The following is a 15,078-nucleotide window of genomic DNA, read 5'->3' on the forward strand; positions in this document are numbered from 1 at the left end:
GAAATTTCTGAAAATAAAATTGATTCTATTCATAATCATTATTCTATTCATGATCAGGCTCTCCGACCAAACGTTATCTTTTCAAGAATCTACATGTATGATTTTTTTTAAAATAAACCTACCCCCCTTTTTTTCCTAACCTTCGGTTCTAACCCCAATGTTTCATTATATATTATATACAGACAAGACTGTGAGTGAAGCAAAGCATGCAGTCATATTCCAATTTGAATATAAACACCGTCTATATATAATATATGTATTTTTTTACATAAATTTCTATTGATACATTTTAAAATAGATGTTACTATGGGTAATATGTATTTCCATGGTAACTATTGAAGTCAGCAACTATTAACGATGGTAATTTAGAGTAAGCTTATGCTTAAATGTAATTTTTTTTATCAGTTATAGAACAATTCAGTACATTAAAGCTCCAAAACTGCAATATTCTGCAAATATTAACTCCGTTTCTAAGGAAAAAATCGGTTGCTATGGTGATAAAACTAAAGAAAGTCCCAAGCTTTTTTCTATTTAATTTGGTAAAGTAGTATCCAAACTTCATAACTAAAGTGCTAACAATGCTATACACAGTTGCTCTTTTCTGAAAAACACCACAGATAATTTGATAATTTCGCAAAAATCCCAAATTCAGAAAAGTTGAAAATATGCATTTTTTGGCAAAAATTTTCAAAAAATTTACAAATTTGGTTTACATGCAATATGAACTAAAATGATGCTAAAACCAAGTTGTATCAATGTTACATATGAAAATTAATGAAAAATGCTTGATTCTATTCCTATTCAGGCTCTGAATTGTAGTGATTTAGCTGATTTTGGAAAGATTTTACTATGCTAATATGATGCTTCACAACCAAAAAATAGAGTGTCCGTTACCATGGCAACCACTCGTATTTTCCCACTCATATTTATTTTGTGAGCAGTATTCAGTTACTGCTTCTTCTAGGCTATTTAAAGATAAAATCTGAAACCCTCATAAATCACATGTATATGGCACCCTGCCTGGTTCATACAAAGAGCTGTACAAATTCATAGATATTAAAGTTTTATTCCGCTAGATAAGCGATCACCATCGATTTTAAATTTAGAGTATCAATTCTCTGCGTTCGGCCATTTTGTCTTCTTTCTCGATTAATAACAACGATATGTCTATAAACCACAAAGGAACAAAACTACAGTAACCGATGTAGTCGTAATTGCGTGTCGATATCTTGTCAATCGTACGGTTGTTTTATCCGACTAACTAACTTGATACGGAAAATATTCTTATTTTTTTAAATTACCATGGTCTGTTGTTTTTAAACTGTTGATATTGGAATTAGGTAAAAAGTCAAAGTTGAAATCATAAATAAGTGTTCCGTGAAAATTGTTTTCGAAAATCTAATTTGTTCAGAATTCTTAAAGTAATAAACTTTTTTCAAATAAATTCTGATCTTCCCTCATCTAATCACCAGCATGGCTAAGGGTATTACTTCCAAAGGTATTGTGAGGGGTGTGAGGTGACACGTCCAGGTATTCAAGCGATTTCCTGTCGGGCTTGCAAGTTCATGCATCGTTTCACTTCTGCAGGTATTGATCAGTGTACACGGCCGATAACTTATAACTTTCCATTTTGAACTATCAGATGTATAATATACAACTCTGTCATTACTAAACTCATACGCTTGTTTATAAATAACATTTCTGGTGTAAAGAATATTATTCATAAAAATATAAATAATACCCAAAAAATAAGATTTGATGAAATTAAACTCTATTTAAATATTTTTTCCAAGGGTGAATTTGGGAAAATGTAATATATACTCATTGTCAATAGTGAAGGACAGATTGGAACATACCAGAAATATTGATTTAAAAAAATGTACGCACTTGTCAACGATTCGTTTATACGACTGGGTAGAAAGTTACGGAACTATAGCGCAATTTAAAATATATACATGTATACATTGAACATAAGAAAAAAACATATATTTTGAATGAATTGGGGTAAAAGATTTGTAAATAGACTAGTCCACGTATGCCAACAGTATGTAATCATCAAATGTCGATAGACTATTGTATACCAGAAGAAGAAGAAGAAGAGAACCAATTTGATTTAAATACAGGTCTATTTGCTTTGCTTCATCGAAGTTGTGGACATAGTAAAATCACAGATTTATATTTCAATAAGATTGTTCACGAACAAAGGAAGGAATTCGTCATCACAATTGTTATATATGCCACTGGACGAACAATGATTATCCCCAAGGGATGTGAATATTTTGTTGGGAAACTATTGAGTATCAAAGTTTCAAATTAATTTCGGGATTTATTTTCTTTCTTGGTATTCAATAACAGAAAGAAAAAAAATTACTTGTCCGCTAAATAGGGGTATTCTTGTCAGATAAAAGACTTTTAGTTATATTTAAAAAATAGGGAAATATGACATTAAATTGGTTCTGTCTTTTTTTTAAACATCGTTAAAAAGATGTGTGTCTAAGTTGAACGCCACAAGAACCCTGTACTACTAGTACGAGAGTATAGCATGTAAACATTCCTTCTCAATAATATGGTTGTATTTGAAAGCTTTTCATACAGATTGACAACTCATGGTCCGATATGCATGTAATATTTGCCACCTGACGCCCATAGTTCTTTCTACCATCATCATCTTATTCTTTGATATTGCTGTTAACATCGATGGTTCACACCCAAACAAAATGGGAGTAATGTACCTTCAGAGCTTCTCCGTGTTATACACTTGTAAAACTTAATATATAGACGAACTTTCTGTATTGAAATGAATCTACATCTCACAAACAGGATTTTCAAATAACGATTTTGAGTAATCACCTTACAAACCAATATAAACGTATGGCAAGATATAACCATGAAGGAATTTAGTTTTTGTCAGACGCAAGAACTCATCACTATCATAAACGTATACGTATATATGCATGCAGTTTCAAGTATCAAGAACAAGCGGTCGATGTCGATAGTCCGTTTTCTAACTGTTCAGAGTTAGACATGTTACTTGTTCATTCTTGGAAGCCTTCATGTTCCCCGTCCAACGATGGGAACTCTTTCTGGTTGTGTTGACTATAAATGCTTGTATGGCAATTCTGTCGTTTATCTATACAAGTGGTTGCATTTCCTCTCCTTTCCCAACAAACAAACTAACGAAACGCTACTAGTCTGCTTTCTCTGGAGCTCATCCCCAATGACGCTTATACGTCAGGAAACTTACATGTATACTAATAATGATTGTTTCAAGAACAACGATGTATGGACGAACTATTCTAAATTCGTCAATATCAGTTATGCATGACTAAAATATAAGTTTTATTACAACTACTGTATTACTTATTTGGATTAATGACGGCTATCATGTTCAACATTGCACAAATATTATCATAGAATTAAAAAAAAAATGTACAAAAATCCTCAAAAAAAAATAATGCTTTAGCTTAGATAATTGGTATTTTTTTCACAAAAAGTTCGTGTAAATGATTGTCAAATGAATTTAATTATGTAAGAATGAAATGTTAAAAAGAAACTAAAAAAAAAATCATGCATGTTGTATGTTGTATTTTTTTTCAATTAAAAACTTTTAAATTGCGATAGTTTTATGAGCATTTAAACACAGCCAGATTTGAATACAAGTTAAGAAATTTCGGTAAAGTCAATGATATCAAACAGATGTGCAATGGTATATCAAATTGGGTAATATTGCATTTAGTTTTTATTAAAGATTAAAACTACTATGTTTTACTTCATATTTGAATCTTTACGCCAATTGCCGCTAAGAAAGTTATAAAAAAATGTTTCCTTTAATTTTTTTACACTTTCGGAATTACGAATCTGAATTTTATTTTCAATTAATTTACACAATTTAATTATTGTATCTTTATTCTCATCGTGTATTAAATCTTAGTGTATTAAATACAGCATACTCTTTCTAATCCTTTCTGTCAAGTTATGCTTTTCAAATAACAACATTCATACCTGTGTACGCTTGAACTCACACCTGCGGCTAAATAGCTACACGGTAAACGAATTGACCTCAAGCCGAGAAATATACAGTGACCTTTACAAAATAATATACACACTCTGCTCACACATTAGTTGCATTGAAATGATTATCAAAACAATAACGCTAAATAGAACTGAAATGTTTTCTGTTCAATATCAGTAAAAATGTTCAATAAATATTTTATGAAAAAAATCTCAACAATAATTAATGAAATTTATTCGAAAACATTTACTAGAGATAATTTTATAGGAGTTTAATTCAATCAATACAAAACGGTATATGCATATTCCTTTTCGTTCATTCTTATATTGTGGTTAATAACTACGACCATTCGTCAGCTGTGCGCTTTTAATTACGTATATTGTCGATAAGCTATCAGAGTTAAACAGCTTTTATTTTTTCCCAGAATTCAACACATCGGGCTAAAACGTCACGACCCACTCGAGAATTCAACCAAAAAAGTTACAAATACTTGATTTTCTCCGTTATTAGAAGGAATATAAATTTAAAACTTTGCAAATGTGTTTTTTTTGTGTTAAGATGAACATAATTAGATGATAAATAAAAAAATCGCGGAATTCCCCTTTAACCTATAGTCGTGAGGATACTGTCTATTCATCTCATTAACAGATATGACAAACCATATTGTAAACAAAATGTTTTATAGAATAATTCAGTTAAAATCATGCAAGTACATTACTAGGGATTACAAACAGGTAAACGTCTTCCAGCAACGACCAAAAACTATACGCATTAAGATTATTTGTTTCTCTGTGACATTTCTTCTCTTGTCTAATTAAAACCTTTTATCTTGACAAACATTCTCGTTTTCCGGCATGTCCATTTATGTTTTTACAAACGATATATGACGTTGCTGACGTCAATGATTTCGCTAGCAAACGTTTGTTTGCGGGAAAACGCATTTTAGCATATTGAGGCTTTGAATTTTATATAAGCGTATTCGATCGAATAATCTAGACCATCAAGCTTTAGCGTATGAAACCATCGCAATTTAGCGTGACGATCGAGTTTCACCTACAAATATACAATAAAAGATATGTTTCACTTATTTATCTCCACAGATAGAAATACAGTTTCAGAAATTTTATCCACGCTTTTGAATCATGCACTGCTAAAAGAAGATTTAAAATCTCTAGAAGGAGGAAAGCTTCTATATTTTGCATCTACAATTCCATACAATCCAAATTCAGACGAAGACATAAGAGATAAGCGAACTGAGATTACTGCTTTACTTTTGAAATATGGCGCTGACCCAAATGAACATTCAGAAGATTGCATACCATTAGTAGAAGCATGCAGACAAACAAATATAGGCTTGACTAAACTCCTGTTAGAGTCTGGGGCGATGGTAAATGTTAGAAGCAGCGAATGGAAAAGAGAAAACGAGAATGGTTGTCAAGATAAAAGGTTTTTATTAGACAAGAAAAGAAATGTGAGCGATGGAAATTCTCTTCTTCATGTTCTGTTTTCTACATATGGTGACAAAGGTAAGATGTTCCTTAATTGGTATTTATAAAAAAATACAACTTATACATTGGAGTACGTCATATGGTTTTTCTTCGAATAGCTTGCATTACGTACAGCTAATAGTTTGTTTTAGACTGACAGTTTTAAAAAACATAATATGTCGCTCATTGAACTATTACCGTAAATAAAGTCAGTTGGCTGTTGCAACGGTTTTGAAAACAAACGGTGTCAACATGCAATAAAATAATGAATACCAAATCTTTTAACTGCCTTTCCACGGGGACGAAATACATCATAGTGGTACTTGCGCAAAACTACAAATGTTGTGTATCTACTACAGTATAAATGATGATGAATAGAACTGCCAATTCAAAAACGCATAAACGGTCATCATAGGACTACATGTATGAATATATGCCTAGCATTTCTATCAGTACAACTCAGATAAAGCCGACAAGGACAAACATTACACGCCTAACGAAAAATATATTTGTTATATAGTAATTCGAGTGGTTTAGGGCGTTTAACACAGTGTATGTGGTGTTACCACAATGTCTTAGATTCAGGAGTTGGAATCCCACAATGAAAAGAATTAAAAACGGCAAACTAATGAATGGCATTTACATTATAGAATGTTTGGTGTGTGACCTCCAAACTGTTGGTTCGTCAAAGCAGCCTTTCCACAAAAACCCACAATGGCCATAGGATGATAGATATATAAGAAGATTTGGTATGAGTGCCAATGAGACAACTTCTCATCCATGTCACAGTTTGAACAAGTAAACCATTAAAAGGTCAAAGTACGGTCTTCAACACAAAGCATTGACTCACACCGAATAACAAGACCCAAAAATGACTAAAATGTAAAACCATTCAAACGGAAAACACAACAGTCTAAAAAAAAAACTAGTAAAGAGAAAGACGTCTGAACCACATCAACAAACGACATTTCTGAAAATCAATTTCCCTAACTAGGAGAGATGCAAACAAATGCAGCGGGTTCTATTATTTCGATAGTACCAACCGTCATCCTTATCTGAAAAAAAATGTAACAATCAAAACCAAGGAGTAAACAAAGACTCACAAAACCAAAGGACATTTACATCAACAGTTATGATTAATAATTAAGAAACAACACGAACTCCTCTAAAAACCGGGAGTGAAATCAGGTGCTCCGGAAGGGTAAGCATTTCTTGCACCGGATATGGCTACCGTCGTGTTATTTCTCTGTTCAGTTCGGTAATGTTGGAAGGTTATTATGACTGAGGAATGTAGTCTTGTGTCGTGGCAAATGAATACACCAAGACAATATATAGTTATGGATTCTTTATTTCGTTCTATATTGGAATTCAAAATAAATACCCTGTAATAACAATACATTTTATTAATGGATGTAATATAATTAAGTAACTATATAAAAGATTTAAAACATTATGTTAACAATTATGAACAAGGAAACTGTTTACTTTTCCAAGCATTTCAATAATAAAAGAATAATATATAATTTCATTAAATCAGAAATTGTGATCTCCAATTCTATTGTCTCATGAATACATCTAAATATCAAATCTAATCATAATGCATATGTCGATGCATTAGTAATTATACATTATAACAGTAATGCAATGAACTGTTAAATACCAAATTTAAATAAGCATATTTAAAAATAACATATACATGCAAAGCAAGAACATACGTGCAAACAATGCATAAAGCACTTTCTAAAGCAGACAATACAATAAGCAAAACGCACATAGATTCAACATAACATAACCTACCTCACAGGTATTTGTGAAGGCTTGCATACAATTAAAGTACGATCACATCAGGTTGATGCCGACATGGTGGGTCATCAAAATGGAATATACCTGCAGTACAAATATTAAATTCATAACTAACCTAATCTGCATATCAAAATAAGATAGTTATTATCTTTATCAATTTATGACTTTTTTTAATATCTGAAATTATTATAAAACATTCATTCCATAAAATTCAATAGTTTAATCAATTTACTGAAATTTAGCTGTTTTATATAATTTACCGTATTCAACCATAAAAGCACAATTATTAAAGAGATTTAAAGTTTTCTATTGTTACACTTACATATCACATCTACACATCATTCAAACATGCATTTATTCATAACATTCATAAATCATGCATACATATAATTATAAGGATAGATAATTAATATGTTAGTATAAGAAGATTAACTGACCTTATAAATAGGAAAACCAAACTCCAAATAGAATAGAATATTACAATGTACTAGACACTGAAAATGGTGTCCATTACACAAAAGTGACCATGTAGAAATGTAAAGTTCCCGCCAAAGAATTGACCACTAATCAATACCAATAAAACACAATTGCAACACCTGATAAAAGTCACACCTGAGCGAACCTGAAATATACACTCCGTATAGTTTAACCATGCAATAATATAAAACTACAGTATTACTTATCTATAAAATACATATATCCTAAAATAACACTTTACCACAGGAAGAATATCAGATATGATTTCTGACATACTTTTGTCATAATGGCCAATCAGCTCATGATGGCGACCGTAAAATTTCTTGAGTGATGACCTTAATTTAATTGATTCATGGCCCTGTCGTAGCAACTTTTGAGAAAGCAGTATTCATCGTTCAACGAAATCAACGTACTTTGAGCTAGCTCTAGAGTAACGTATCAATTGAGACACATATACTCCATATGCTGGTGCCGCTGGGATGTTGCTTCACAGAAACGGAAAGTTGACTATATGAAAATTGAAATCATCGCGTTTGTCATAAATTTTGGTATTCAACCTACCATCAGTACTCATTTCGAGAAAAAGGTCTAAATATGAAGCAGATTTTTCTGTGTCGGTAGTATCTTTAATTTCAAGTTCTCTTGGATATATTAAATGTAAGTGATCACTGAATCTATTATTATTAAGAGACAGTACATCATCAATATACCGAAAGGTGAAATTAAAAGACTGGGCTAATTTCGTTTTTTCCTTTCTGTACAAGCCCTTGGGTAAATTTTGCTTCATATGAATATAAAAACAAATTTGCAAGATGAGCGCAATTGGTATCCATTGGGATTGTTGTCAGTTAAAAAGTCCAGCATGGCAGTTATATCCTCGCCGGTATATTTTGTCCTTGACTCTGTATGATTTTTCACAAAGTAAGCTGAATTCCAACCCAAAACTAGATATTCAAAACGTCTAGTGCCTTTTTTGTTAAAGAAACATAAGCTGACGAGTTCTTTCAGTCGAGCTTTAAGTTTAGTATGTGGAATAGTGGTATAAAGAGTTGAAAAATCAAAGGTTTTTATGTTGGTACAATGTTTTAATGATTGAGATTGTAAATTCACCAATAACTCACAACATAGAGAGACACACTATACAATATCGATTGAAATGGATTAACTCAATCAAAACACATATTAACATAATTAAACATAGCCTGTAGTACATTTAGTTTCTATATCAAGATGTCTTCCCGAATCTTCTGTTCAATCGGAGGTTAAAGTCATCAAGTTAATGATCCGACAGTCTGTAATGCTGGCTAACTCGGAGCCCGGTGTGGCTTCTAAGTAATGTCACTTATAAGGTCGTCGGGGGTGTTTGTGGAATGGCTCCAATGGTTGTGTAGGTGATTAAAAACGTTGCCTTCAGATACATCACTCATTGCAAATAAACTTTGATTATCTTCGGTTGCCTGACTGTGAAAAGTTAATTAATTATCTGCATATCTCTTCAGACAGGGTCTAACTATCTTTATCTTTTCTCCAGAAAAAAAACTTCTATTAACGACGATTTTGATTGAAAGCGGTATCAATGTTAATATGGTTGACAAGTCAGGAAGATCTGCACTGTTTAGTGCCATTCAAACGATTCCAAAAGAAACAGATGATTACCTTGAGGAAATGGATGAAACAAATTACATGAACATGCATTCTAGCACCTTCAGAAGCGAATTTCCATCCAACAGGTATTATGCATCCAAGGAAATTGTATCAGAGTTGCTAACACATGGAGCAGATGTTAATTTGCAGGATTACGACGGTGATGATGTCGTAACAACGTTCTGTCGTTCAGGTTAGGCTTTGCTTTACAATAGTTTTAGTGACAGAGTATTTGTCATCTTTGCATATACAAAACTTTAATGCCGACATGAATTATCTATGATATGGTAATTAATATAGATAAATTAATTGTTTACACAACTTTTGAATTTTTGAAATACTAAGGCTTTTTTTACCTCAGGAATAGATAACCTAAGCTGTATTTGGCAAAGAGCTCCCCGTCTTGCCTTACGATGGGATGATTGAATAGTTATAAGTCAAGTGCTCTAAAATCGGTCTATACTTCTTTCAACTATGAAAACTGGAGGTCATTCTTATAAACATTTGACTCTGTGTAAGGACCTTAATTAGATAATATAATTTGTATGACTTTGTTGTTCTTCAAAGTTATAAAATAACAATATGATGTTGATAACTCTGTTTTGTTTTGCAGGATCAGATACCGATATAGGAGAAACTCTCATCAAAGCGAATGATTTAAACTTAAATACGGAAATGTTCTATGTACAATTAGCCTTGACAAACAAACTGTTGAAATACAGGAAACCAAATTGGGTTAATTTTTTGTGTCTTCTCATGAATAAAGGAGCTAGCCCTAATATATTTAAAGGAAAAGTCTCAAATTTGATTGATGTTACTGCTCAAGGAAATCATTGCCTTGTTGAAGGAATGTTGAAGAATGGAGCGAATATAAACTTTGCAGATCCTTCTAAAAGAAGTGCATTGCATTATTCTTGTATTTTAAGTAAGATATTGAAAAGGAGTAGGTCAAGTAAGACCCCTTTTTGGCCCCAAAATATAGCAGTTTTACAAAATTGTTAAAATGTAAACTTTTAGTTATTTATTGGATAGCAGAATGGTTCTGCTACATGAATATGGGCTGTATTTGACAATACAATGCACATATATTGGGTACTAGCACCATTAAGTCATGCTAAATTACTGAAATCTTTACAATTCCAGCATTTTAGTTAAATTTTAGACGGTTTCCGTGTAAAACGAAAGTGTCCGCATTCGTGTCCATCCAAAATATTGAAATGGTAGTTGTATTGGATGATAATACATAACATATATAAAGATTGAGGATGAACACGGATGCGGCCACTTTCGTTTTTGACAAAAACCATCTGAAAAGTGACATTTTTTCGCATATTTGGTAGATTTTTCATATTTGAGCTTGAATCGGATTGTTTTTAATGATTAAATAAGTTAAAATCTTTCACATAAATTAATTGAATCCTATGAAATAGACACTTAAGTGTTTAAAAAGTGGTCAAAATCTTTCGTCAGATGAAACTGAAATTTGAGGCCAAAATCGGTCCTTACCGGACCTACTCCTTTAGCAGCAAATAAAGAAATTTTTGATATATTTTCCCTTTTCCTGTGTTGTACATTTGTTACAGGCAATATCTAGAAAAAGGGAGAATTTAATTAGAAAAACGGGTTTAATAAATGATCTTTTTACTTTTAAATCAGTTTGGAATTTTAACGTTTATTTGTTTTGCCGTTTCATTTCATTTAGCTTTCTATTTGTCTGAAGTTTTGTAACACTTAACATGATTCATATCCATAAAAAGTTAATTGATGACGGCTTACAATTTGTGATAAGTATATTCTTAATGTTACCTTAAATAAATATTTTTTTCTTCTTGTCATTTGCTTTAAATCCCCATTTTAACGAAGTAATGATATAAATAAATACATGTTTTAATAAACGTTTGCCTTAAATATAAATAATCACTCAAAATCAACAAAAATGTCTTTTCTATCTTTTTTATTTGGTGAACATGTGATAAAATATTTCAGTCAAATAAAGTTTTTTAAATGATATATATTTGAAACAGTTAATTTGACAATTTCTAATTTTTTTCTGTATTTTCAGAGAATCCACATGATCGTGATAAAATAATTCGACTTCTCGTAAAATATGGTGCAGACCTTAATTGTAGATCAATTACTAGAGAAAAGCCACTGGATTCTATTGTGAATAGTATGACACATGATATAGGAAAGCATGGTACTGTAAAATATGACCAAGATTGTTTTAAAGAGGAAGTTGATTTATCCCTACTCAATCTCTTTATTTGTGGAGGATCGGATTTATGTCCAATTAAAAAACTAAAAAAAGACACGCTGAGTTTGTTGAAAAAATGCAATTCCAAATGGTCAGAGAATTTAATTGAAGGAAGGTAAGCTTATGTCTGGACATTATTGTAAATTTTCGTCTTTCGTATTAGATGTGTCATAATATTACAAAAGTAAATATTCAACAAAGAATTTTAAATAAATTATATACATTTACACTTTTTGTTTTGGTCTCAGAAGAATTAAAAGCGTCTTCTCATATCTTATTATATATTTTATGTCGGACTATAAAGTCTAGGTCAATTATTAAGCGTTTATCGATCTCGATTTTTGTTGGTTAACTTAGAAAATTGCACCATTCTTAAAAGATACCAAATATATATTGAACAATTTGACTGATATCAATCACATATTATAAAGCTAAATTATGTATGGCGATCATGCAATTGTGCAACTTAAACGTTTTTTTATGCACGTACATGTATGTCCGTTCATGCGTCCGGTATAGAAAGCGCTGTCACATGTACAATTATTGCTACATCTTTATGGAATTAATATTAAAGGTAATATGTCGGAGGATTTCAGAAATATGTGCCGGTTATCTTTAACATTTTTCGTAGAATTTGAAAAAAGAAAATGATTTCAAAGAATTACATGAGCAACACCTCAAACAAGTACAGAGTATAATCAGTGTTGACCAATAACTAACATGTAATTAAATGTAAATCAAATAGAAAATTGTACTGTAAGCTCTATCAGGCCGAGTTTATGTTGATAACATTTTTTTACACTTTCGAATATCAATGCCGACCAAGGTTTTGAAAGGAATTACTAGTAGTCTACTTTGCAATGTAATTAATATTGAAACAATGCATTCTAATTTTTTTTTTTATCAAATATACATATCTTTTTCGGTTGTTGTGAAATTCATATCAAAAGTTCATATATTGTTTTGTCTATTGACAGCATGGACTATTCATATAGATCAGTTTTACTGACATTGTTACAGACAGGATTACTTAAGACCGCCGAATATATCATCCGATCCGGTTGGAAAGTGGAGAGAGAACGATGGTTCAGTAATCTGAAAATCGCAAAACTAAAGATGTCAAGATTTGAGATATGTGAAGAATATAGAAATCCAGATGTACGAGATGCTACAGACCAATTCCAGAATTTTATTGACAGCGTCAATACAGGCCCAAAAACTTTGTCAATAGTTTGTAGGAAAGAAATAAGACAGCAGCTTGTAAAAGCATCAAGAGGGGCAGAGATTGAGACAAAGATCAACCTTCTTCCTATACCGGTGAAGATTAAGTCATTCCTTGCCTTAAAGGATTTTATGCAGGATACTGAAGTTATCAAATTTGGAGAGATTGAAAGGTATAATTAATTCTATGAAGCAAGACGACACCAAACTATTCTTTCACGACTCACTCATGGATAACTTTGAAAGACTCCGTAAAAAATGCATTTCAAGTTGTTTAATAGAGAGGGGGAGTAAGGTAATTAAATATTTGTTAAATAAACGGTAATGTTATTCAAACATAAGAGACATAGAAGTTAGAACTGAAGGTCACCCTACGAATTTTGACAATGAGAAATACTCATACTGTTCGTCCGTCCATTCGTTCGTTTGTTCGTCCATTCGTTCGAAGTCCGAACTACTTGAAACTTAGTACACAGGTTCCCTATGCTATGATCTTTCTAGTTTTAATGCCAAATAAGAGTTTCTATCTCGATTTCACGGTCCACTGAACATTAAAAATGATAATGCGAGTGGGGCATACGTGTACTGAGGACAAATTCTTGTTTTATAATGAGGTTACACATAGTCGCAATAAATTAATTATAAAAAGTTTTATTTTGAATATATGTATACATTGTTTTGAAATAAGTTTCGCATTTTTTTTATGTTCGATCCAACCATTCCATTATGGTTACGTCTTGATTTCCCGTATTACATTCCATGATAAAGAGAGATTTGCAGTCAGCAAGTGACTTTATATATTATGAATAATAAATTGTTATAAATTTTAGCGATTTCAAGAGAAAGTACAAACCAACAATTTTATCAAATATTATTGTCTGATTTCAAAAATCGCTAACACGATGAAAAGATGCCTTAAAGAGAACTATCTTAATCATGTGTAATGTGAAAGCCAAATTAGTATATAAAAACTTAGTAGTTATAGTTATTCAACTACCAACAATCAATTTTTAAAATTGTAAGTGCTGTTAGTTATTGATACAACTGAATATTTCAAAAAGAAATCTTGCAGAGTTGCTTATTTAAGATCCTTTAAATATATTTTTTGCCAAAAATTAAAACATCTACTGTCATGCTTTTATGTAAATAAAATAAATTAAAAGATACCAAGTTTTGCACTTGTAAACTTCGAGCAGAAACCACTGAACACCTGTTTTTTAAATGTCCATTAACTTTTACATTGTGGATGTTTTTTTTTCAAATAATGTGATTTTTGTTTTGTAAACTTTGTTCTCAACATAGAGAATGTGCGTCTTGGTTGCAAACATGAGAGTTTATTATAGAATCTGCTAGTTTTAATTACAAAGAATCACATATATAAATGAAAATTAAATGAAACAAAACCAAATATGGTTGAGTTAAAGAATAAAATAAAGAAATAACAATTTCTTGATAACCATATTGCAAAAAACAATTATATATCCAATTTTGTAAAAATATTGGTCTTGTTTACATGTGATATTGAACCAATTGTTTTCTTCATATTATGTATGATTTAGTGTATATTGTAGCAAAACAGATGAGTGGAAGCATTAGTGTTTTAAGTGAGAGAGAGAGAGAGAGAGAGAGAGAGAGAGAGAGAGAGAGAGAGAGAGAGAGAGAGAGATTACAAATACAATTCATATGTAACCTAAAATAATCTTATTGTTAAGAATCAATTAGTCAGAAATACCTGATATATATATTGCTTTATTTTTCTCAGTATTTAACCCTTCATACCCTTGTCAAATGGTAGTGAATGCATATGGGGTACAATTGTACGTAAAACCCTGGACTGGGTTGCACAAACGGTCTATTAAGCTGATAGACTATTAACTTCTAATAGAATATTAAATATCTAATTGACAATTAGTTAATAGTGTGATTTAATAACGTTGCACGAATTACTTATAAGGCTACTGTTAACTTATAGACTATTAAGTGACTATTTTAGTCAATTAGGCTCCATTTACTCCTAAAATTAATTGTGACAATCGTAAATTTTCCCCGATTTTCGTCATTTGTCACGACGTCATTATGATTTTCACGATTTTCATAATTTTTTTCATGACATCAACACGCTTTCAGCGATTTTCATCATTTTTCAACAGGTCTACTTTTAATTGACACCAAAACATGTC

General features: G+C 31.4%; 1 protein-coding gene across 1 annotated transcript in view; it reads left to right on the plus strand.

Moving 5' to 3' along the window:
• Window positions 1-14,453, plus strand: part of LOC143082407 (uncharacterized) — a 69,970-nt gene extending 55,517 nt beyond the window's left edge. The window contains exons 15-19 of the mRNA XM_076258058.1: window positions 5,113-5,538; window positions 9,311-9,616; window positions 10,037-10,348; window positions 11,486-11,792; window positions 12,655-14,453. Of these exons, the coding sequence (XP_076114173.1) occupies window positions 5,113-5,538; window positions 9,311-9,616; window positions 10,037-10,348; window positions 11,486-11,792; window positions 12,655-13,081 (1,778 nt within the window). The 3' untranslated portion in view covers window positions 13,082-14,453. The remainder of the gene's footprint in view (window positions 1-5,112; window positions 5,539-9,310; window positions 9,617-10,036; window positions 10,349-11,485; window positions 11,793-12,654) is intronic.
• Window positions 14,454-15,078: the final 625 nt, after the last annotated feature.

The sequence above is a fragment of the Mytilus galloprovincialis genome, chromosome 7, assembly GCF_965363235.1.
Source record: "Mytilus galloprovincialis chromosome 7, xbMytGall1.hap1.1, whole genome shotgun sequence".
In the NCBI taxonomy this organism is placed as follows: domain Eukaryota; kingdom Metazoa; phylum Mollusca; class Bivalvia; order Mytilida; family Mytilidae; genus Mytilus; species Mytilus galloprovincialis.